At 32.9% G+C, this 23,793-nt stretch overlaps 5 protein-coding genes across 14 annotated transcripts; 1 reads left to right on the top strand and 4 right to left on the bottom strand.

Moving 5' to 3' along the window:
• Positions 1–100: 100 nt before the first annotated feature.
• Positions 101–1,525, bottom strand: LOC136773063 (uncharacterized). The gene is made up of 3 exons (XM_066726429.1): positions 1,389–1,525; positions 809–1,264; positions 101–606 (listed from the first exon to the last, which is right to left on the bottom strand). Exons 2-3 carry the CDS (start codon positions 1,232–1,234, stop codon positions 436–438), a joined length of 597 nt encoding a protein of 198 aa, XP_066582526.1. The 5' UTR covers positions 1,235–1,264; positions 1,389–1,525; the 3' UTR covers positions 101–435.
• Positions 1,526–1,922: 397 nt separating this feature from the next.
• Positions 1,923–13,599, bottom strand: Fancm (FA complementation group M). 8 transcript variants are annotated; one of them, XM_066726420.1, is made up of 14 exons: positions 12,762–13,599; positions 12,335–12,539; positions 9,687–12,252; positions 9,285–9,559; positions 7,147–9,214; positions 6,200–7,054; positions 5,818–5,971; positions 5,611–5,735; positions 5,435–5,545; positions 4,942–5,107; positions 4,701–4,855; positions 4,411–4,630; positions 2,241–4,336; positions 1,923–2,138 (listed from the first exon to the last, which is right to left on the bottom strand). In XM_066726420.1, exons 6-14 carry the CDS (start codon positions 7,034–7,036, stop codon positions 1,923–1,925), a joined length of 4,080 nt encoding a protein of 1,359 aa, XP_066582517.1. In that variant the 5' UTR covers positions 7,037–7,054; positions 7,147–9,214; positions 9,285–9,559; positions 9,687–12,252; positions 12,335–12,539; positions 12,762–13,599. The 8 variants fall into 8 exon arrangements, with proteins under 8 accessions (XP_066582517.1, XP_066582518.1, XP_066582516.1 ...); XM_066726421.1 differs by having other exon boundaries at positions 7,164–9,214; XM_066726419.1 differs by having other exon boundaries at positions 7,209–9,214.
• A 1,883-nt stretch (positions 13,600–15,482) lies between these two features.
• Positions 15,483–17,598, top strand: Dlish (Dachs ligand with SH3s). The gene is made up of 5 exons (XM_066725929.1): positions 15,483–15,723; positions 15,801–16,114; positions 16,193–16,803; positions 16,872–17,130; positions 17,188–17,598. The coding sequence occupies exons 2-5, from the start codon at positions 16,066–16,068 to the stop codon at positions 17,460–17,462; spliced, it is 1,194 nt and encodes a 397-aa protein (XP_066582026.1). The 5' UTR covers positions 15,483–15,723; positions 15,801–16,065; the 3' UTR covers positions 17,463–17,598.
• LOC136772796 (uncharacterized) lies at positions 17,490–18,773 on the bottom strand. The gene is made up of 3 exons (XM_066725930.1): positions 18,214–18,773; positions 17,882–18,128; positions 17,490–17,814 (listed from the first exon to the last, which is right to left on the bottom strand). The coding sequence occupies exons 1-3, from the start codon at positions 18,768–18,770 to the stop codon at positions 17,626–17,628; spliced, it is 993 nt and encodes a 330-aa protein (XP_066582027.1). The 5' UTR covers positions 18,771–18,773; the 3' UTR covers positions 17,490–17,625.
• A 60-nt stretch (positions 18,774–18,833) lies between these two features.
• On the bottom strand, positions 18,834–22,552 carry LOC136772794 (SH3 domain-binding protein 5 homolog). Of its 3 annotated transcripts, none has more exons than XM_066725926.1 (7): positions 22,446–22,552; positions 21,864–22,327; positions 21,614–21,676; positions 21,405–21,542; positions 20,882–21,341; positions 20,655–20,818; positions 18,834–20,583 (listed from the first exon to the last, which is right to left on the bottom strand). In XM_066725926.1, the coding sequence occupies exons 2-7, from the start codon at positions 21,903–21,905 to the stop codon at positions 19,756–19,758; spliced, it is 1,695 nt and encodes a 564-aa protein (XP_066582023.1). In that variant the 5' UTR covers positions 21,906–22,327; positions 22,446–22,552; the 3' UTR covers positions 18,834–19,755. The 3 variants fall into 3 exon arrangements, with proteins under 3 accessions (XP_066582023.1, XP_066582024.1, XP_066582025.1); XM_066725927.1 differs by lacking the exon at positions 22,446–22,552 and having other exon boundaries at positions 21,864–21,915; positions 22,016–22,435; XM_066725928.1 differs by having other exon boundaries at positions 20,082–20,257; positions 20,374–20,583; positions 21,864–22,447.
• Between the last annotated feature and the right edge of the window lie 1,241 nt (positions 22,553–23,793).

Genomic DNA, 23,793 nt, shown 5'->3' with positions numbered 1-23,793 from the left:
CATAAAAGGCCGAGTGGAGGGGCGCGAAACAGGAAAACACACTATCAGGTTGCAGTAGAGTTAAAGGAATCGCAGAGTTTTGACATTAACGCTTCCTGAACCCTATTCACGTGTCTGGAAAGTCCTTAAATGCTATACAATACGGAAAAATCCATTACTAATCGACCGTTTAAAACTTTTCGCACAGTAACTCATCATCACAATGCTTATATCCACTTATATCAACACCTCGATCATTAATCATTGCTTCACGATACTTAATTATACCCATGGAATGTACCGACGTACTGTTTTACAAAATAAAAATTAGACTTAAGAATATAAATAATAATGTTTATTAATATTGAAGAAAAAATTATTCAAACACATTTATGAATTAATGAATAAATATATGAGATCTAACGAATCTTAATTAATTTAAAAGTAACTCGAATATTATTGATTCTTTTCACTGTTCTTCTCTTGATCTTCCTTTTTCATTCTGTCGCGTCTCTCGCGTTGAAGCGCTGCATATTTGTCGATTGCCTTTGTCACCAAAATCGTAGCGGCATTCATGCTTTCCGGCGTAATGTAGGTCCTGGCGAGCTCGGCTACTTGTTCTCTCACCTTTAATACCAAAGATTTTCTTTTAGTATTTTTCAAGAGACATGGTAGTGTCTCGACCGCCAGTATGTAAAAAAATACTGTTGTCGAGACTCTATTATATTTTATATAACAAATTTGTAGGATGTTGGAAGAAATGTATCCAATAATTTAAAATAAAATTTTCAGTTAAAGAGAGAGAGAGAGAGAGAGAGCGAAATTTTACCTGGTTCTTATTAAAAGGCAGTCCAAGGAAGCTTATTGTACAGAAAGGGGTGAAAGTGCAGAATAGGGCTGTAAGAGCACCTCCAGCGAGTAAGAGAAGGAAGAGATTGAAAACATAGTTTCCTAGATGAGTGACGTATGGTAGTACGGTATCAGTGTATGGAAGTAAGCTCGTGTAAAACCAGCTTGAGCTTTTCGTTGTAGCTGGTGTGGGTACCAAATATCCCTCATAACCAGACTGCATAGCATATCCGGTCTGGCTATATTCTGGATAAACTGGGTAAAAATAGTGAGGAGACGGTTGATTCTTGTGCGGTTGCACTTGGGACTGCGTACCAGCTTCCGCTAGCTCCTTATTTCCATCTGTAACAATTCCTCTCACACAAGCCAGACTGAGCAAACTAAAAGTTGCCAAAGCTTTATACATTTTCAAACCGTCCAAGTATCCACTAAATATCTAAAAAAATAAAATCAGATGATGTATTTTAAATTGATACTTAAAAATATAGAAGCTTCTTCTTACTTTTACAAATCAGAATTTTTAAGAATTGCAAAATTTAATATTAAACTTGTACATTTACCTCAGCTTGTTCTTCTAAAAGTGGTAAGGAATAGACTGTATGAAGGAGACTCGTAATTTTTCTTTATATACCCTTCCAAGGTGGTGAAGTAAGCACTAATTACATATTTACTCCCTTATCTTAACGATTCATCCCTCTCACTAGTCTCACTGTGTCCATAGTCGCCATTAGACATTTAAGGTTTAGGGTATGTAAACTTTCTAGTTCGAACTTGAAGGGCTTAAGCTCTATTAGGGAGCATTAGCCTTATCGTACGTATCAAAAATTCCATTAGCGGAAAATAGATCTTTGATGTTTATTGTGTGTGATTCATTTTAAGTACTCTTTAAATTAGTTCCTACAATTCTTTTCTGGAATAACTTTTTTATTTCCATATATATTAATTTTAATCTCTAACTCCATTAATTCATAACAATAATTATATAAATAATTTTATAAACTCGGTATAAAAATAAATACGTAGACAATGATATAAAATTTTATAATGTGTCACCAATATTCGCATCTTAATCGTTTTAGTATAATCGACTCAATTTAAGTTTGCATCTGTGCCTCATCTCCACTGCTAATCGAGCTTTCCAATACAAAAACTCTTCTTTTTCGTTTTTTTTTCTTGACCTCTTCCTCAGAATCACATCGCTTTCTTTTCATTTCTTTAATCTTTTTCTCGGTTTTTTCTAAATTCCTGTACCCAAATGAATTTTCTTCCGTTTCGCTATTTTCCTCGTTACCACTTACACAAAAAGAATCCTGCAAGTTAGAAAATCAGGAGTTATAATATAATTTTTGATTTAAAAGAAAAGTGATGGTTTAATTGAGGTAAATAGATTTTACAAAATTAAATAAACTTACATTTATATATGTATCGTTTTCTTGTGACAAAGACTGTGAATATAAATCAATCGTTTCAATATGCTTTTCAGGCTTCCTAAAAAAAAACTTTCCAGGCTTATTAGCAGGACTTCTAAGGCTCTGCAGATAATGAGCACGCATATCTACAGCATCAGAAATGTTTTGTGTATGACTGACAAAGTTTTGGAGACTGTCATCCATTATATCACTGCTCTCATCATCGGAAATTGTATTATCCGATGAAACTTCAGCTTCATTATCCAAAAATTCGTTTACACATTTTTTTATACGCTTTCTCTTTTTCTTTCGATTTCTATCTTCATCGCTTGTTAATACATCCTTATTTTTTTCTTGACGGTTTACATAGTTTCGTGGGGCAATAATTTCATCGAATTCGCTTTGATCTAGTTCTGTTAATTTACTACTGTTCAATTCCTCGCAATTTTTTCCGGAAGATTCTTTTTCACTATTTTGTAAAGAAACACTTATACTGCGATTGCTTACAGTACTTTGGTTCAAAGACGACTTACTTTTCTGTTCAAAAGTAACTTCATTACCATTGTTAGATGTGTTTGGCTCACTCATGTCCAGTTTTTTCTTTGATTTTGGAAAATAATTGCTTCTCAATTCCTGACCGAATAATAACATATCTTCTTCAAATTCTCCAATATCTTCGAAGTACACCGCTGCTACTCGATTCGATTTCGGTGTAGAACTCCTAATTGAAGACAATTTCTTAGCCAAACTTCCAGAATTTTTGTTTACCGGAAGATTTAATTTCATTTTAGGCTTTACTGATATCCAGCCTTCATTGTTATTACTTGCCTTGCTCGTTTCTTTAGGTGGTTGACTAAGTTGAAAGCAATTCGTGCTTTTGGTTTTTGATGACGATAAATTAGGGTCAATTTTTAATTCTGGCTCGTCAAAGTCACTATTCCATTCAATATCACCAATATCCAGATTTATTTTAACTAATGATTTTTGATTATCTTCGTTACCGTCAGTTTCGTTTAGATCTTTGTTATTTATTTTTATACCGCTACAAGTAGAAGTCTTGCCATCGATATTATTCAATTGAATATTATCTATCTTCACATCATTAAAAGAGACCAACTTACTACTTAATTCATTGTTTGTTTTTTCAATTTTGCAAATATTAGCTTCCTCCATTAGTTTTCCAGAATCATTCTCATTACAAATAACAATTTCCTCTACCTTATTAAGAGCTTGACTAAGAGTAAGAACAGAATCATTTGTTGATTTATCTTTAGATAAAATTTTCTCCGAAATTTGCTCAATAATTTTAATATCATCAGATGAATTGGATGACTGATCCATTATACCTTCAAACATTCCAGGCTCCAGATCAACTGTTGCTTTAGGCTTAATTTCAGGGGGAGACTTATTTTCTTCTAAACTGGACTCATCAAGAATATCTTCAAAAATCCCTGGCTCCAATTCTTCCCACACTTCAATTTCGTTTTCATGTAACGAATTTTGTTTATTATTTCCCAACGGTGAATATTTTCTATCGATTGCCGATAATTCCCTGTTCTCAATTGTTTCCTTTTTAATATTATGCTGCTCCGAATTACCATAAATAGAATCTGAAGAATCATCCAATAAATCTTCAAACTTTGATTCACTCAGTGCATTTTGCTGTTGAGTTATATTAAGAGATATACTATTAGAATTGGAACAATAAAGCTGACTATCAGTATATGGAGCTTCATAGTTTTCTATGTCTTCAAGATGGGTTAGGCAGTGCAAAACTTCCTCAGAGGGTACAACAAAGTCAAAAAAATCACTTATCATTGATGGATAAACGGGAATGTATAGCGTATTAATTTGGTCACTTTCAGATATGTCCATCTTTGATTGCTTGATTGTGCAAAGCGTTAAAAAATCTACGGCTTCGTTATCTGATGACAGTAATTTTATATTTGATGTTTCAGTTTGATTTTGGGGTTCACTAAACTGAATTAAAGCTGGATGTAAAAATTCAGAGGTACTTGGATTTTCACTGGTGTGTGCACTCTTTAGAAACTTATCCATTGATGACTGATTAGAATTAAACTGTACATTAATAACTCCGTCTGAAAGCAATTTAAATTTAACGAATTTGATAAATAATATACAGTTTAAATAATTAAAATTTATAATACATTACTTGGTTTTGTATTTTTGGATTTGAATTTCGTTCTTTTTGTACTCTTTTCCCAAAATTTTGGTGCTTTAGTTTCGATTATGATATGAATTTTATGGCATTCAGGAGTTATACTTAAAGGAACCATACGTGGATTATTGGTGTATAAAGATGTATCAATATTAGTTGTACATAAAATCTTATTATTTATTGAATCTCGTTTTCTCATTGTAGACCTAAATGCCTGAAAAAATTACTATTAAAAACCATTGAGGTAGCATACATTTGTATTTAGATGTTAAAACAGTTCTTACTTCGTGTTCGTTTCCTTCTGTCACTAAAACAATAATATGTCCATCTCGTTTTCTACCTGTTCTCCCCATTCGTTGCACCAGCCGAATTGGCGATTTTTGAGAAATGTCAAAGCAAATAATTAAATCTACCTCCCCTACATCCAATCCCTCTTCTCCTATAATAACCATTAAAATTTTTATCAACTATTACACATTTGGTAAATATTTGTTTATTTTAAAATGAAAATTCTTAACTTCATACCTATAGATGTTGATATCAAAACATTAACAGTATTGTTTCTAAAATACTCTAAAGCTTGTAATTGTTGCCTCTGTTTGCATCCAGATTGACCAACAAACTTTTGAGGTCTTATCAAAGGCCTTGATTGTAGAAGTAATACATATATTTCATTGACTATATCTCTGTACTGAAATGATCAATGTGATTCTATAATCATCATGAAATTATTATTTGAAGACATCAATGGATAAAGTTGTTAAAAAATATTTTTAAAGTTTGTAGAATATAGTATATACTATATGTTAACTTTATTTTATTTTATTTTTTTTTTATATCGTTGCATTGTATGCAGCTTTAATTTATTTTAAGAAATTCTAATTGATCCAAGAGTTAACTATATTCAACTGCAACTGGTAATAAATGGAAGAAGGTGAATTACCCCATATTTAACTATGTGATAAGCACTTTCACACATACACATCCACTGATATCTTCATTTACCAATTATACATACCTCTACAAATACTATAGCTCTAGTGTTTTCATCTGCATTCTGGAAATGCTGAATCAGTATTTCTTTCAGTTTGTAAAACTTATTGTGCCCAAATTTAATGCACTCTGGAATCTAAAGTAATGCAATAATTAAATGAAAAACATAAAAAAAAAAAAATGTTTGAAAATAATACAAACATCTCCATTAAACAATCCAGTGGATGTTGATTCGATCTCTGGAAATGGGCCAAGAAAATTTCTAATTTCTTCAAGCAAATATTTCAAATCACATTCAGTCTTTAGCCAATATTTATCTGAATGATCTAAAGGAAAAACAAAAAATTTTGGTGTGTAATTTTATGTCATTGAAGAAGAGGTAATGTAAATATCTGTTCACTTACTTACTACTATAAAAATTTGAAAAAGCTCTAAGTCCATGACGAATCAATAAATCATAGGCATGATACATGGTTAAAAGAATATTTAATGTTTTTATTATTTGACCATAATTCCCAGTTCTGTCAGTTTTTCTATTAAACTCTGATAATAAATAAAAGATCTGTAAGAAAATTTGTAAGAAAATAAAAAAATATCTATATTTATATTACTTGTTAGGCTTTGAATAAGAATAAAACAAAAATTATTTTTTTTCATTATATAATTAAGTTCAATAATCATGGTTTTGCAAAACAAGAAAATATATTTTATTATAAGTAAAACCATATACTTTCTCTTATTCTGCAGATACATACTTCTATTCGCTAATAACATTTTTTTTTAATATTACCTTTCCTTTATTAATATTTGCTGTTTGACCTCCAAGTATGTTGTATTGTATAAGAATCCTAACGTGTCTATCCATGATTCTAATATATCTTTCTTTATACGCATTTAATTCCGTGGTCAATGGAATTACAATTATTTCAAGTTTTCTTTCATTAATATAAGGTATTATATCAGGAGAAGTGTCATCTCTTAACTCTAATTGTGAAATAAGCAAATTTTTTAAGATCTCATGCACCTTATCTAATTTGTTTCCTGGTGTAGCAGATAGTGCTAATACTCTGAAATATTGATTTTTACTATGTAACATTTTGATACATTCATGATAAGAATGTTTTCCAAGTGCTTTATGAGCTTCATCAATCACAACACATTTTACTGCTTCGTAAGAAATAATGTCTTTTTCAAGATCTTTTTGAAACACTTGAGGTGTTGCAAATATTACTCTTTTTTGAGACCAAGCTACTTTTCTTTTTTCCTGGGCAGTTTGCCCTGTTAATTCTACAGATTCTGATACTGGTATTCCCATGATATTGTAGCAGGCATTAATTTGTTGCGCAACAAGTGGCCTAGTTGGTGCTAGAAAAACTATTTTTCCTTTAGGGTACCATCTCCAAAAATTAAACATAACCACAGCAGCAATAAAAGTCTTCCCAAGACCAGTAGGTAGGCAAACCAAAGTATTATTGAGCAAAGCAGTTTTCACAATGCTGAACTGATAATCTCTCATAGGATAATTTTCTGGATAAATCCATGTCTTCCCAGCTGACATATCAAATCCACTTGTTTGTGGATCATCAGACGTACAACAGTTTTGTGTCAACTCCATTCTGGCTGTCATTTTCTATATATTTCTAGCCTAAAATTGTACCAGTTTAATTAAATAAATTATATACAGATACAAATTCTATGTGTTATAATAATTAAATAGAAAATTATTAAATAATGTACATGATAAATTTCTTTACTTCATTCTTTTTATGTATGTATAAGTACATTAATTCAGTTCTTACAAGTATCAAAATATAAATATAAACGAGCAAACGAATGATTTTAACAAATAATACACAACTCCTGCATTTCATCCGTCCTCCTCATGTCCATAAGTTTTTAAAAATTGTTGAAATACTTAACATCGTAGAATTAGCGCGCTGACTGACCATGAATGTTGCTATATAAATAATGCCAGAGCTGATATTTTCTTTCTTTTCTTTTCAATGGATACCACCTTAATAGGTGATTTTCCAGGGAATTTACTATTGTTGTGTTTGTCTTCTGGTTTAATATTCAATGTGTTTGTAATGACAATGTTTGTTCATTATTTTACCTTTCTAACATTTAGTATCACAAACTTATCTCAAACTTATTATTTGGGATTTGCTAATTTAATCTTCAAATTATTATTTTTTATTGTTTTTATTTATTTTTTATTTTTTTTTTTTTTTTTTTTATGGTTTGTTAAGAAAATTGCATAGGATTTTTACATGAGCTAGATCTATTTGTTCTATAATTTTTAGAATGTTAAATTCATGTGGTGAATGACAGTTTTCTATTACTTTTATCATGAGATATCTTTTTTCATCCCAAATTGGGCAGTCCCAAAATATGTGGTCTAATGTTTGATTTACTCTTAGGGAGCATTCACATAGTGGTGATTCAATTTGTCCTATTTTATGTAGGTAGTAGTTAGTTGTATATTGATTATTCATTATTCTGTTAATGGTGGATATCTGTTTCCTGGTTATAATGTCACTATTAAACCAATAGGTTTTCTCTTTAGCCTTTTTAAAAACCCTAAAAAAACGAATTTCTGTATCGTTTTTTGGGGTTGACGTTTTGTCATTGAATTCTTTTATTATCTTGGTCTTTTCTAGATCTAGTATGTTCCTTGGGTCTATGGTTTGTATATTTAGTTGTGGGTTAATATTGTTGTTCTTGGTTATTTTGTCTACCAGCTCATTTCCTTTTATCCCTCTGTGACTGGGTATCCAAATCATTGTTATTTTTGTGTTTAAATTTTCCAATTCTGCCAGAATTAGGTTTATGTTGATTAGGAAGAAATTATGTATACCTTTATAGTTCATAGACTCTATTTTCTTGATTGAAGATAAAGAGTCTGTTACTATTATAAAGTTACTAATGTCTTGATCATTATTTTCCTTTTTATTGATAATCTCTTTTTTGATCTTTATGAGAGTGAACCATATTGCTGAAAGTTCAGCCGAGAAAATGTCATTTAGGTCATTTAATTTTAGTCTATGTATTATTTTATTTTCCTGATCCACCACAGCGGAGTAGCATTGTCCTAATGGAAAATTCCCTTTTTTGGAGCCGTCCGTGTAGTAGAGACCTGAAAATTTTGTCATTTTTTGCTTGATCTCTGACAATAACTTATTGTATTGTGTATCTGGGTTTGTGGAATGTTTTAAAGTTGTTCCTATTTCTATATTTGTATCCAGAACCTTGTCTTTATTGAATTGTGGTATTAGGAGCTCTGATGATGCCTTGTAAATTGGAATATTTCTATACCATTTCGCCAATTCCCTAAAGGAGTATATATAGAATGGAATATATCTTCTTGATGTATGTTGGTTGGATTTGATTAGATTGTCTAGTTCCTTAATTGCTAGTATGGTTGGGTGATTGGCTATAGTTAGTCTGTATAGTATCATTTTATTTAGATTAATCTTAGTCTTGGCTAGTATATTAATGTCATTGGATAAGAACCATGCTATATTATTGGATGCAGATGGGAAAATCCCTAGAACTTTCTTTATTATTGTTAGCGTTAGACTATCATATGAGTTAAGAACCGTATTATTAGAAGGATTTAGGAATATTATGGACCCCCATTCTATTTTCGGTCTTATTAGGGTGTTAATGATTTTCAGTAAGGTTTCTGGATTACATCCCCATTTGGAGTGTGTGAGCCATTTTATCAGATTGAACATTGGGATGAATTTTCCTTTTGCTGATTTAAAGTGCTGGTCCCATAGTAGTTTTTCATCAAATGTGACACCTAAGAATTTTTGTTTAGTTACAAATTTGATTTTGCCAAAGTTTACTTGTAACTCTCTTATTTTATTTACAGATATTTTCCTTGTGAAGTGCATCAGTGAAGACTTGTCTACAGATATCTTCATACCTATATCCTTTAGGTATTGATGAATGTTGTTTATCGATTCCTTCATGTCCAATGTTGCTTTTTCTAGGTTTGTCTCTATCGTATATATTATTATATCGTCCGCGTATTGCATCATTTTACAATTTCCCGTCAATCCTTTCTGCAGTTTGCTGACGTATATATTAAACAGTATTGGGCTTAGTGAGGAGCCTTGCGGTACTCCAATAGATGAGTTGCCTTCTGTAATGAATGTATTGTTATAATAGTATTTTATATTTCTGTCTATTAGTGTGTGGAATATATATTTAAGAATATTTTCAGGTATATGGAGTTCTTTAAGGATTTCAATTAGGATGTGTGGTATAACCTTGTCAAATGCTGCCTGAATATCTAGGAATGTAGCGATTAGATTGGATCTGGTTATGAATGCCTGATATATGTGGGATGAAAATATTATCAGACAGTCATTGCATGATTTACTTGTTCTGAAGCCAAATTGATAGTCTGGTAGAATTTTGTTTAATTCAATATATTTCTTTAGCCTCTCTGTTAAGGTTTTTTCATATAGTTTCTTCACACAACTTTGTAGAGATATTGGCCTGAATTTATCTGATTTATCCTTTTTTAATAGGATTGTGTCCATTTCGTTCCATTGTTTGGGAAAATCTCCTGTTTGTAGTATCTGGTTAAATATAGATAGTAATCTATTTTTCCAATTTAGGTTTAATCTCTTAAGGATTTTGTTATCAATTATGTCTCTTCCCGGAGACGAGGAAGGTTTTAGATTCTTAATGGCGAAATCCAATTCCTTTAGGGTGATGTTGCTGTTGTCCCATTTACATGTTGGAGTGAAGGTTCCACTATTTTCTGTGTATAGGTCTTGTCTGGTTTTAAAGTCTGGTAGTATATTAACTGTTGGTGGTATCAAATCACGTATAGTGTTCATTAGTGATTTCTCTAATGGGGCTTCTATTATGATATTTTCTCCTAAGTATCTTGAGTTTTTTAGCATTTTTATTTTATTCCAAACTTCTTTTATCGATGTTTTGAAATTTATACCTTCAATAAAATTATTAAATGAATCACGTTTTTTATTTCTTATTATTTTTGTAAAATCCTTATTCCTTTCATTATAAATTTCTAGGTTTTGTTGGGATGTGTTTAATAAGTAATGTTTATATGCAATGTTTTTCAATAACCAAGCTTCTTTGCATTCGTCGTCCCACCATGATTTCGGAATAGATTTTTTATTTTTCTTTTTCATCTGTAATTTTAAGTTGTTTTGGTCTTCATATAATCCCCTTGCTTCTATTATTATTTCTATTAATGTTTTGTATAGAGTATTATATTCTATTAAGAAATTATTGTTGTTGATTTCCGAAGCTACTATTTCGCTATTTATTTCTTTGTCGAATATGCTGGTATTTAATTTTTTGTGATTTATCTTTTTCCTGTATGATATATTTTCATTGTAATCTCCTAATGACAATTTAATCGTGATTGGATAGTGATCGCTATCATAGTTAACTTCATCCACCATAGTCATATATGAATCTATTTCTGGGAAGTTTTTGTGAAGTATTATTACATCTGGGATACTTGTAATGTTTGGGTGACTGTTTAGGGTGGATTTATTTTTATTAGCTACTATAAGGTCATTTTTCTCCAGAAATTTATTTAGTGTAATTCCGTTAGAATTGTTTCTTGAGCATCCCCAATTGTTGTGTTGACAGTTTAAATCTCCCAGTATTATAAAATTCTTTTTATTTTTTGTGATTGCCTCAATTTCCTTTAGTAGGATGTTAAGTTCTGTTTCTCTTATATAGTTATTTGGCTTATTATATATAAGCACTATATATATGCTTCGATTTTTGATTGATATTTTGGTACAGTTTATTTCTTTTATGCTAATTTTACTTGTGTCTAGAGGAACTGTGTATGCTAACACATCATTTCTTATAAGTGTAGCTATTCCCCCTCCATTACTATCCCTGTCTTTTCTATTTATCTTATATCCATTAATGTAAAATGCATCATTTTGTGAGAGCCATGTTTCCGTTAGACAGATTATATCACTGTTGTTGTTATTGATAATTTGTAACACCGAACCTTTTTTGTATTTAATACTTCTTGAGTTCCATAGGGTTAATGTTACTACCATATCTGAGTTTTTTTTTTTTTTTTTGGCTCATTTTAGTTGGTTAATCCTTTCGTTTGTGTAATGTTATTATTTTTATTATTTGTTATTTAGTTTAACCTTATTATTTACCCTTCTTTATGAAAATATAAATTGCGGGCCAGGTCTCTAATATCCGTTTTCTTCTTTTTAATTATATGATCAGTATTTCTTTTCGATATTTTTGTTATTTTAGGCAATTTTGAAATGTGGTCTTGTTTCTTAGTGTTAATATCTAGTACGTTGATTACATCATGAGGTGAATTTAGTTTCTCTGATTGTTGAGAATTATAATTGAAATCTGAAATTTCTTGAGTACTTGTACTATCCTTTATTGATTCCTTAATATTGTTTAATTCAGCAAAAACAAAATCTTCCAATGATTGGGAAATATCTATGTTAGAATTAATTGTTTCAGAGGGTTCCATTTCTTGGATAATCATTTTCTCCCTTTCTGGATTAATTTCTTTATCAATATCTATATCTTGATATATCTCCGGTATGCTTATTGGTGTGTGGGTTTCTTCATGTTCTTCTTTGTTTCCCATATATTCCTTCTTTCTTGAGACTTTATTATTTAATTTGTCTTCTTGATGTTTTGATGGAACTGTTTCCGATTGATATGCAATCAATTCTTCTGTTGTTTCATTATTATTGGTTGTAAAAGTCATATTATTATTCCTTTTCTCCATATATATATTAATCCATTCGAATAAGTAGTTGTTTTTATCGTTGTTAGACCTTTCAAAGTAACTATCTATTTCAAATTCAGTAGTGAATCTTTGTCCGTTTATAAACTTTTTCGCTTCTTTATTATTACAGTTATTATAGGCTCTTACCTTTTTTATTAATTTAAGGTATCTAAGCGTAGGACACAGATTACTGAGGCTTTCATGTTCATTTGTTTTGTGGCAGTTTCCACATCTAATTTTGTTTGTGCATTTGTCCTGTGTATGGTCCCCTGCACACTTCTGACATCTTTCATGTCCACGACACTGTATCTTGGTGTGACCGAATCTTTGGCATTTCTGACATTTTTTGATCCTATCAATAAATGGTTTTAACCTTAGTTTCACATTAAAAATATATATATATGAAGGCAGAATATTAGTGAGGAATGTTATCTTTATAGTATTTGTGGGAATAGGTACTTTGTTAGTATGGTCCCATCTTGTTAGGCGTTCCAAGGAAATGGCTTGGGAGTTGTTTTTATTGGAGTTTATATCATTTTTAATTTCATCCAGACTTAAGTCTGTAAGAACGTACCTTGCTATTCCAATTCTAGCTATAGCGTTGTTTGGGATATAGAAAATCCAGTCACGATGTTCCACTTTATATTGTAACTCCACCAATTTGTTTGCATGTTTGTAGTTATTGAGCTTAATTTTTATAGTATTGTAGTTCACCTTTGATAAGCTGTAATCTTCCTTAAAATATGATTTAATTATTTGGCTTACCTTCATTAGATGGTAATTACCTAGGTTATCTGCTTCTCTTGATGAAATCAGGTTTACTACATATGGGCCTGTATGATCTCCATTGTATCTATTTTCTATTTGTTCCCTTGCTTTATTGATGTATTTTGTGTTTTGTTGAATATCTCTTCTATCTTCTGTCTCATTTCTTGAGGAGTAGCCTTCCTGGCCATTTTCGCTTATATGCATATTATTGGAATGTTTGATGAACTCCATATTGGTTTTTTTTTTTTTTTTTTTGTAAATTTACTTGTTCTTCTGTTGTAAGATTCCTGGCAGAAAGCTAATCACTTGATTTAGTCTGCTTATATCACTATTTCTTATTAAATTTCTCAGAATTCATAAGACAATATAATTTATAACGATTGATTTTGTAATGCTCAGGCTGAGTGGTTATATGAACTCCCGGGGAGAAGGTTAGACCTTCAACCCAAGTAGTTTCTAACCGGTAATGATATAACTATTGTTCGATGTGCTTAGATTTACTTAATAGAGACAAAATTGTTTATACTTTAAATATATTATGCTGCTTTATACCATTCGACCCCGCAGGCCGTTGAAGATAGCCTCTCTGGGACTCTATATGAACCACGTGCTTGAGCTGATATTAACAGAGATGAAACGGGAGATTGCTCATGCGAGGTCCCGAGGCAATTCCTACCGGTAGGCGGCGCTGGTGTTGGCAAACGCGTGTCTCAGGTCCATCTAACCCCTAACGCCATCTATCGGAAGAGACCACGAAGCACGAGCGTTAAGCTTAGAATAGGGTAAAACATATATGCATTGTTGCCAGAAAGCGGAATAAAGAGAGAGCGGAGATATTTTCTCGGACCTCTCTGTCTTTCTCGCTGTTAGCTTCTAGCAGAAGAGTCGAGGCAAAATCTTTCCGTTTTGCTTTGTCGAAAATCTACCAATATTCGATGTCATTTATATTTGCACTAATTTGCAGGCCAATGCCTTTATACATGATTTTTTCAGCATATTTATTTATCAGCATTGACTTATTTAAATCAATAATAAATTAAGGAAATGCGTATTTGATATATAATAATTATTTTAACTATAATTTCATCGTTATATTTCGCTTATTTCCGTAAAATCTGCATTTCTTTAGTTTATTATTGATTATTGTAAGTCAATGGCAATTAAAAAAAATTTAATCTTAAAAAAAAAAAAAAAGTAGCGATCAGGAATCGAACCCGGACCCACGAATCGCCACGCGATTACCTTACCGCCTAGACCACGAGGCTTCTTCAGTGCACCGTAAACAGATAGTCTTTTTAAGGGCTTGAAATCTTCTATTGAAACATATAAATAAACGAAGAACCGACATCTTTATTCATTATTATTCTATGATAATGGTACACAAATTAAAGAATAATTATATAATGTAGATTTTCAAAAGCTTTTCCAATAACCAAGAACGGAAACTGCGAGCGTTGATTATTTATCTTCGTTCTTGGCTATTGGAAAAGCTTTTGAAAACTATTCAAAATATAATTATTCCTTAATTTGTGTACCATTATGACAGAATAATAATGAATAAAGCTGTCGGTTGCTCGTTTATTTATATGGTTTAAAAGAAGATTTCAAGCCCTTAAAAAGACTATCTGTTTACGGTGCTCTGAAGAAGCCTCGTGGTCTAGGCGGTAAGGTAATCGCTTGGCGATTCGTGGGTCCGGGTTCGATTCCTGATCGGTACTTTTTTTTTTTTTTTAAGATTAAATTTTTTTTAATTGCCATTGACTTACAATAATCAATAATAAACTAAAGAAATGCAGATTTTACGGAAATAAGCGAAATATAACGATGAAATTATAGTTAAAATAATTATTATATATCAAATACGCATTTCCTTAATTTATTATTGATTTAAATAAGTCAATGCTGATAAATAAATATGCTGAAAAAATCATGTATAAAGGCATTGGCCTGCAAATATAAATGACATCGATTATTGGTAGATTTTCGGCAAAGCGAAACGGAAAGATTTTGCCTCGACTCTTCTGCTAGAAGCTAACAGCGAGAAAGACAGAGAGGTCCGAGAAAATATCTCCGCTCTCTCTTTATTCCGCTTTCTGGCAACAATGCATATATGTTTTACCCTATTCTAAGCTTAACGCTCGTGCTTCGTGGTCTCTTCCGATAGATGGCGTTAGGGGTTAGATGGACCTGAGACCTGAGACACGCGTTTGCCAACACCAGCGCCGCCTACCGGTAGGGATTGCCTCGGGACCTCGCATGAGCAATCTCCCGTTTCATCTCTGATATTAATACTTGTACAATTCTAGTATTGACATGTTATACAATTGCTGTGCTGTCAGGCCTTTCAGAGTCAAAAGCAACAGGGTCAACAAGCAACATATCAGGCGCATCAGCGCTCAGCGCTATTAAGGCAATTCCTGAACAGAACGCAAATAGGGAGGGACTTGGAAAAAAATTGTACATACTACGTATATGTATTTCGTAATACGTTAGAGAGAGAGAGAGAGAGCAGTGGAGATTACTGGAGATAAGATTTACGTTCACACTCCACGGTCTCCACGTACTCTCCACTTTATTCTGATCCCTTCTTGGTTCAACTTATAATACTCATATTTGTATATTTTACAGCAAATTGTTGCTTAAAAGTATATCTGACACCTGATTGAGCATTTGAGTAGGCTTAGCAGTGAGCATGAGCATACACTTCTTCCCTTTCATGCCAATAGCAACAGATTGCAACAGGTAGTCGGGGGTTGAAGGGGTATTGGGTAGGTTATGTATACAAATAATTTTTGTTTGTTGTCAAAATGTTTGTTGATACAAATATTAAACAATTTTATCTTAGTGGCATCTCTAAAAAGAAAGAGCTTAATTTGTAACTTTTAATTGGACGTTGGAGCAGCCATTAAATACCGTTTGGTAGAAAAAGAAAAAAATCTTAGAGAAACTGGTTAAAGTTTGTGAAAAGGCAGAAGTGGATTATAGTGGCTTCAATTTGAGAAATGAATCGCTTGGAAATTTGAATAAAGATGATTTCTCCGAAAAAATGTTGATTGTTCTTGGTTAACTGATCTGATTATGTAGAAAGGTTGAAAAAATAACTTTTTAAAATGGCATTCCTATGCCCGGTTCGTATACGCCGAGGAAAGAAAAAGAAGCGTAAGTAAACCGTCCTAATATTATTTCAAATTATTTTCTTCCAATATACAAGACTCTAAAAATTTGTTTCTACTATAGCTGGTGTACATAATTTCAATCTGGAAAAAGATTCCATCGGAGTTGGTACAGGACTAGGTCTGGGGTCTAGGGTTCCCCTGCCACCTGGCAGAATCACAGGAAGTGCTAGCATAGAAACTTTGGTTAGGGTAGGCATTGAAAAGGAAAATGGTCTTTCACCAGACAGTAAAATGGTCATTGTTCATGATTTTGCTCCTTGCGTTGATGACGAGCTACAAGTGAAACGAGGGCAAGTGGTAAATGTTCTTTACAGGGAAAATGACTGGGTTTATGTGATTGCTGCTGATACTAGAATGGAAGGTTTTGTGCCCCATTCTTATTGTGCTCCCTATACTTCCCAGCTAGCAGAGTCTACCTTGGCTACTCTTATGAATAATGTTAAGAAAAAATTGCCAAGGTCCAGCGATGATGGGGATCTCACTAGTACTGGGCGTTCCCAGGGCCTTGAGGCACAACAGACTGATACAGGATCTGCTTCTGATTGCGAGAGTTATGCCCGCAATATTACGACTGCCGATATAAATGTTAATAGATCTAATTTAGCTCAATCTCAGAATTCCGTCCAAAATATGCCATCTGTTGCACAGCCTGATGTGCATCCATTCTTTAAGGTAGAGGGGCAATATTACCGGAAACGTTTGTTGAATAAACATTTAATCAGTATTCAATTAAATTACAGGATCCATCAGCTGGAAGATATATTGTTCTTTACACTTTCGTAGCTCGAGATGAGAATGATGTTAGTGTTGAAAGAGGCGAATTCGTCACCGTTCTAAACCGAGACGATCCTGACTGGTTTTGGGTACTTCGTCATTGCGACGGTAACGAGGGTTTTGTGCCATCGGGCTTCGTTTATCCGGGACATGTACTTCATTCTTATGCTACAACTGCCACCACCACTACAACAACTACAACCCCTGCTGACACATATAGCCTAGGTATTTTGCCCAAATATTGCTTAATAATTATAATTTATTAAAAAAAATATGTAACAGGTACAAACAATGGGAACGTAATGGGACATGAATCACTGCACCAGAAAGATCTCCGAGATTTTCGAAACGATATAACCGGTACCGAATTGGTCGTGCTCTATGATTACAAGGCGCAGGCGCCTGATGATTTATCAGTGAGACGCGCTGATTGGATCTACGCCGACCTGGAGAATCAAACCGTAGACGGATGGCTATGGGCATACGCACCTAAAACTAGAAAATATGGATTCATCCCTAAAGCTTATGCCCGACCCCCAGCATCCACAAGCTTGTGACCCTGAATACTCAGCATCTCCGCACTAATCTTTTTTTACTCCTTTCAAACGTTTTTTCATAATATAACCATTTTAAGAAATCAATCATGTTCTTTTCTCTTTTGCAACTAAGATATTTATTGATGTGTGTAACAGAAAATTCTTATTCCGAAACTGACAAAAATCAGTAAACGATGACATTAACATTGAGACTAGAAGATTCACGACTGATATGATTTACGAAACCTTCGTAAAGAGTGACGCAGTCACCAGATAAAAATACTTCTTGAGGGCATTGTGCTGTTCTTAAAGAATTCACTGGACCAGTATAAGTCATTGAACGGAACTCATTATTATCCACATCATCCACAGCCTAGTTTAAAGATTTCTCTGATTCAGTGTAGAGAAAAATGCACTTCTAGAAAGATTTTAGAGTTTACCTGAATGCTACACCTCAAAGGATCCGCAGAACTGCCAATATCTAAACCTGCAAGCCACACAATGATAACATCACCCTCGCAGTTTTTGCGCTCTCCTTCGACGTGACTTTCATCGTGTTTAGTGACGCATGATCTAGTACCACATCTACTGGTACAATGTAACCTTGCTGCCAGTATTGGTAACGGTAAACGATTTCTGTATTTAGGATGGACCTGGCTCCCATTAAATAACCTCGCTGTAGAGCTTCTTTCCGTTTAAATACAAAAATATATTTTAATATTAATATAGCATAATGGTACATAAATTTTGTCAATTCAGATTTTGTACGCACGATAATTTTCCTGATACTAAAAGAAGGGCCAAGCATCTGCTTGATTCGCAGGGTAGAGTGGAAAAGCTAAAGCTGAGAGTGTTCTTTGATCCAGGATCAACGCTGATGATTGGGACTTCGGGATGATCGAATATGAAGTGATGTGTTAAGGAAGAGAATGCTACATTTATAGCACAATCAACACGTGGACATCGGATTGGTCTGCGGGAACATTCGACACTGGAACTTTGAGAGTTCGAACCAAGTGTTTCGAATAATTTGCTGTCTAGCCGGGTATGATTCTTTCTGATCAAACTGCAATAGCTTCGTGGCTGATGTTGACGAAAATTGTCTTTATCTTTCATAAAATATTGACTTTTTTCATATTTATAATTATCCTGTAAAAATTCTTCATTCGTAGATCCTGTTATATCCTCGTGATTCGGGTACTTCTCGAAATCTTGGCTTTGGTACTGAACAAATGTAGATTGCTTTTTTAATGTTTCTTGGGAGCTTTTCGAAATAACACTCGCACAACTGTTTTTCTCACAAAAGTCTTCCTGGATGTTGTTAATCATATTGCTGTTCTTGCAATATTCTTACATGTGAAAACTATCTGTTAACCGAATGCGGTTAATGGATATCGCTGATCATAATTTTAATACAATTTCGGTTAAGTAATTGAATTAACATCAAAAATTAACCTTGTGTGTGTTAAGGTCATATTACTTACTGTATTCTCGCAACTTCTAGCATATGCAAACAATTGTGCCTTTTTCGTCGTGTAACTGTTGTAAAACATTTGTCAATGAGAAGATAGAAGTTCTTTCTATATGCATAAATAGATCTAGGAAATAGTAAGATTTTATGAAAAATGCAAAATTCATACAGGAAATTTTGGCAAATCAGACTGACAGATTTTCGATCGTCGTTTGCTTGTCTTATTATGCGTTTACTTCATCTATCAAGCTTAGATTTTTAATATACAATAAAATAACAGACAATAAAGAACAATCAATAATTATACAATATCATTATTCAGACGTATAGCAATTCATCTCACATAATAATTTATGCTATTAATTATGTAATGATAATCATAATTATAAAACTGAATAATTATAATTATTATAATCCTAATATAAGATACAAGCCATAAATAGAAAACAAGGAAATCATGAAAAGTATAAAAATACAACCAACAATCAGCCTTATTATTCGATTGATCTGTAGCTCTTCGAGTTTTTGTTAATAATCTAAGCAGACCAAAAGTTTAATAAACGTTGCAAACATTTTCAAAAGACTTTTAAACGATTTATAAGTCTCTTTTGAACATTTTTACGACGTTTCCTAGACTTATCTGCTAGTCGATAGTTCATTAATAATAGTATATTTCTCGAGCACCATTCTATTAAAATTATTTACATATAATAATTATCGTTTTATCATTAAACACACTGATTGCTTTGATAAAATATCAAAACAATCAATGACACTGAATATTACGCTATTTTACAATACATACAAAAAGTTTTCATTACGACTAAGTTTTATTAACGTTGGTCATTTATCTGTTCTTTTGCTTGTAGAAGACAATGTATTGGCACTGTACGATCTATCATATAAATTATTATAGCTTGAACACTTTCTTAATGAAAAATTCTCACTCAAGTGTTGAGGAGATAGTATAATGTCATCGACTTTTGATTTTATCAAGCATAAGGCTGCTTTAGAGTTTTTACTTTCTAGCTTATTAGAAGTAATATCATGTTTCTTCAAAAAATTATCACACGCGTTTGAGATTCCATTCGGAGTAACTTCCGATTTTGTACTAAGGTTCAAATTTTTAGTTGTCATCGTTAAGAAATTCAACGAGTTCGATGCTTCGGAAGGTGATGAGGTGGTTTTTGCTTTTATTTTTTTAGCAGGATTGAGCATTTTAAAGTTTTTCGTCACTGTCGGACTGGAGTTCAATGATCTAGATGTTTTTGATGATGATGAGGCAGTTATTACTTTTGCGTTTTCAATTGGATTGTGCGTTTTAACGGTTCTCGTCCTCGTCGAACTGGAATTAGACGACGTAGATGTTTGTGAGGTTGACACAGGCAACGCTGCTCTTTCTTCTACTGAGGTTGCTAGGACAGATTTTATTCCTATACTCTCAGAAATTCCTAAACATACCGTATCTATTTCCGGCTTGTTAAGCCTACTAGATTCGTTATCCTGATAACTTGTTGAAGAGATTTTCTCATCGCGCTCATTAAAACGCTCCAGCGATAAATTGTTTAGTTTTTCTATACTAGCCTCTAACTCAACTTCCCATGGATTATTTGTGCTTTCACTTCCGTCTGCAGATCGCACATCTATTCGTTGCCTAAGCTCATGAATGTCCTAAAAATATTTCTTATTATTTCCCTGAATTACATAAATTTTACAACAAAAATCAATTGATGAATTTTTACTTGAATATCTGTTTTCCTTTCCTCATTTTTACTTTCGTTACTTGCAAAAGAACTAACTTTTCCTACTTTTAATTTATTGAAAACTGTTTCGTAATGTAAGTTTTCCTCTACATTGACAAGCTCAGCTCCAACACCTGGTTCTCGAGGCCCATTAAATAGTATATCTGAATGAAAAAATAATTATATTAATATTTGAAATAAAAACTGAGTGTTTTTACTATAAATACCATAATCTCTTCTTTGTTGATGGATTTGATTACTAATATTTTCTAAAATTCTAAGACTGGAGGAATAATTGGTCTTGGCTTCTTTCACTGCTTTTTTCAAGGTATCCACTCTTTCTTTTTGAGTTGCTAACATTTGATCACAATGAGCTTTCATTTCAAAATATGGACTGGCTTTAAGTATTGCTCTACGATGCTTTTCCTCTAGCTGCTGTACTTTCTTTTCAGCTTCATGAGAAAGCATCGCTTTCCTTTGATGTTCTCTCTCATACTCTGCCTTCTGCGTCTCGGCATCCATGACTTTTATGGTTGCTTGATTTAATACATCTTGCCAAGTTTGATCAAAATTCCAATTGTGCTGGTGTACCATGAATTTAGTTTCTGCCAAAGATACTTTTTTTTTTGCCTCAGACAGCATTTCATTAGCCCTTTGAAACAACTGTGCCAGTTTTTGACACTCCACCTATAAAAATTATTACATAAGATGCCTTATGAAAATAAATGAATAAGCTTTAAATTTACTAACCCTGGCTTGCTGGGCTGCATCCAAAGCTTCGTAGTAACATCTTGATTTCTCTATACAACTTGCTCCTAGTTTATTATATATCTCTGTTAATCGTCTAGAAATCTCTGATAACAACTGTTTATGAGCTGTATTAGCTTCCTACAAATAAATTGTTAGTAATTATTATCATTAACAAATAAAAAGAATAACAGATTTGATGCTGGACTTACATCAAGTTCAATTTCCAGCTTGTTGATATTATCTGTAGCTACATTTAAGTTTTCTAATTCGATCTGTATTAACAAAAACAAAATGAATGTCAAATCTTTTTAAGTACTTAAACACTTGAGTGAAATTAAAAAAAAGACTCTCTTGTCTAGAGTGATTGACTACATAACCTTTGAGGGTAGAAGAAAGTTACTCAAACAAAAATTATTTTATGATGTAGGGCCTTACTAACAAAAAATTATTTAAGAATACCTGTATACGAGGGTCCAAAGGGCCTTCGTCCACAACATCCATTTTTCGCTATCTGCGACATTAAGTCAACTCGTATCCATTATATTTATATGAAAAGAAAACTAATGGCTATCTCAATTCTTTAGAAAAAAAAGAAATAACCAGTGACTCACGCAGATATTTTTCATTCTACGCAGTTCGTAGCTTTTAATAAGATTCAAGTCAGCAAATTTCAAAGTGAATTCAGCTATTTCATCTCTTTAGTAAATTTGATGGTAATCAATGTGTGAATACTCTTTTCCTGTCTTTCTCTTTTATGCATCTAACCAGAGATATGAATAATCCATTGAAAAAGGGCAAAGCTCATTCAGCCCATCTCCCATTTCGCATGGTCAGTTCTTCACGTTTCACTCATGGAATTCTTTGAAACTTTCGATGCTTTCGACGTCGCCACTGTCAACAATGGGTGCGTACGGGCGAGAAAACTGTAATTTCAGTATTTGTAATCCGTTATCTCCGTTTTAACGCTTATATTATTCAGATTTCAGATTAGTTTCTGAATTTATCGATGTTTTGTTAATTTTGGAACTGCAGTAACCGTACCTTATATTCGGTGATCGCTGTGCTTTTACGGATGTTTTATAAAAAGCAATAAAACGAGGATGGGAAGGGGTATTTAACTGAGCGCAACGGAGAAATAACAGATGAGAGGGAGAAACTAGAGTATATGTATGTATGTACATACATACAAACATACATAGCAGAGTGTGTAGAGTAGGCTGTAGCCGCTGTAGGTATGTAGAATTGGGTAGAATCTCACTCAGAGACACGGCGGCCGACCCCCACTACCAATTACTCGAATGTACCCGGGTTTACCCGCTTAAAGAATTTCCGAAGTTCCGAACAATCCGAACACAGCTTAGGTGTAGAGTGTAGAGATCTTAGGGGGGACCCAGGGGACTGGGAGATCTTTTTTCTTTATGCTTATATATTATTAGATTTTAGGTCCAGGAGTCCAGGACCCTCGGGGGGGCACTTCTCGGGCAATTTTGTAACTCTTACCGACAAATTTCGCTATCGTTAGGCAGAAGTTAACGATAAATATCGGTACATACGTGTAATGATAAAAGTATATCTATATATATATCATTTTCACTTAATACCGGCACCGAAAATTTTCTTTAAAGTTAGAAGGGAAGAGTTTTTCTATTTGTTCATTCTTAGCTATAGTTCTATTTTTTTCTTACAGGTTGGTATCACAAGGGCGTTCGAATATGAATTCGCTCATCGCTGTCGCACGCAAAAGTCAGCACCAACTGGTGGCGAATTGAGAACTGATTTAGAAAGGAAAACATTGAAAAAATTGGTCATAGCAATTAATATTTAGTGTGTCTAACATATAGTAAAAGTAATTTCATTAATGATAACTCATTAATTATATTTATTCTATTTTTCCTACACTTGCACTCTATCTTTATTTCTCCAATGTTTTACTTTCTTAAGCGGCCATTTTTATCACCATTCGATGAGCCACCTAGGCAAGACTTGTTTAAACTGGATTAAGTTAATTATGCTATATTCTATGTGACATAAAATATAGCAAAATTAACTTAATCCAGTTTAAACAAGGCTTGTGGACCGGGTCCTAGTGAGCGTTGCGATGGCGAATATGAATAATGAAGAAATGGTAAAAACATATGCATATACATTTGCTGATTACCCGTGTTTAAGAATTAACTAAAAAGTAATTCTAGACTGCGGTCAGTGCGGTCCGATTCGCGCATAAAACGTTTTGAGTATATATGTATGTAGTTTACGTTACGTTTGTTTAAAGATTTTTAGCGCTTAAGTACGCATATATGTATACACCGCACCCCTAGAAAACAGCCTTATCGGTTTGGAGAAAAATTATAGGGGTGCGGTAATTGCTCTTATCGTGACGTTCTACTCT

This window comes from Prorops nasuta, unplaced genomic scaffold, assembly GCF_024137725.1.
Source record: "Prorops nasuta isolate Cenicafe-Biocafe unplaced genomic scaffold, Cenicafe_Pnas_1.2 PNAS00004, whole genome shotgun sequence".
NCBI classification, from domain to species: Eukaryota; Metazoa; Arthropoda; class Insecta; order Hymenoptera; family Bethylidae; genus Prorops; species Prorops nasuta.
This window is presented reverse-complemented; position numbering and strand designations above follow the sequence as displayed.

Excerpts from the sequence above, each read along its gene's own strand:
- Dlish (XM_066725929.1), top strand. The coding sequence starts at position 16,066 with ATGGCATTCCTATGCCCGGTTCGTATACGCCGAGGAAAGAAAAAGAAG. Across the intron at positions 16,804-16,871 it reads ATGTGCATCCATTCTTTAAG|GATCCATCAGCTGGAAGATA; the intron begins GTAGAGGGGCAA and ends ATTAAATTACAG. Across the intron at positions 17,131-17,187 it reads TGCTGACACATATAGCCTAG|GTACAAACAATGGGAACGTA; the intron begins GTATTTTGCCCA and ends AATATGTAACAG.
- LOC136772796 (XM_066725930.1), bottom strand. The coding sequence starts at position 18,770 with ATGATTAACAACATCCAGGAAGACTTTTGTGAGAAAAACAGTTGTGCG. Across the intron at positions 18,129-18,213 it reads TTAGTATCAGGAAAATTATC|AAGCTCTACAGCGAGGTTAT; the intron begins GTGCGTACAAAA and ends TTAAACGGAAAG. Across the intron at positions 17,815-17,881 it reads CTTTGAGGTGTAGCATTCAG|GCTGTGGATGATGTGGATAA; the intron begins GTAAACTCTAAA and ends TCTTTAAACTAG.
- LOC136772794 (XM_066725926.1), bottom strand. The coding sequence starts at position 21,905 with ATGGATGTTGTGGACGAAGGCCCTTTGGACCCTCGTATACAG. Across the intron at positions 21,543-21,613 it reads AGCTGGAAATTGAACTTGAT|GAAGCTAATACAGCTCATAA; the intron begins GTAAGTCCAGCA and ends ATTTATTTGTAG. Across the intron at positions 20,584-20,654 it reads AAAGGAAAACAGATATTCAA|GACATTCATGAGCTTAGGCA; the intron begins GTAAAAATTCAT and ends AAATATTTTTAG.
- LOC136773063 (XM_066726429.1), bottom strand. The coding sequence starts at position 1,234 with ATGTATAAAGCTTTGGCAACTTTTAGTTTGCTCAGTCTGGCTTGTGTG. Across the intron at positions 607-808 it reads TGCCTTTTAATAAGAACCAG|GTGAGAGAACAAGTAGCCGA; the intron begins GTAAAATTTCGC and ends TTGGTATTAAAG.
- Fancm (XM_066726420.1), bottom strand. The coding sequence starts at position 7,036 with ATGACAGCCAGAATGGAGTTGACACAAAACTGTTGTACGTCTGATGAT. Across the intron at positions 5,108-5,434 it reads GAGCTATAGTATTTGTAGAG|TACAGAGATATAGTCAATGA; the intron begins GTATGTATAATT and ends TGATCATTTCAG. Across the intron at positions 4,337-4,410 it reads ATCCAAAAATACAAAACCAA|ACGGAGTTATTAATGTACAG; the intron begins GTAATGTATTAT and ends AATTGCTTTCAG.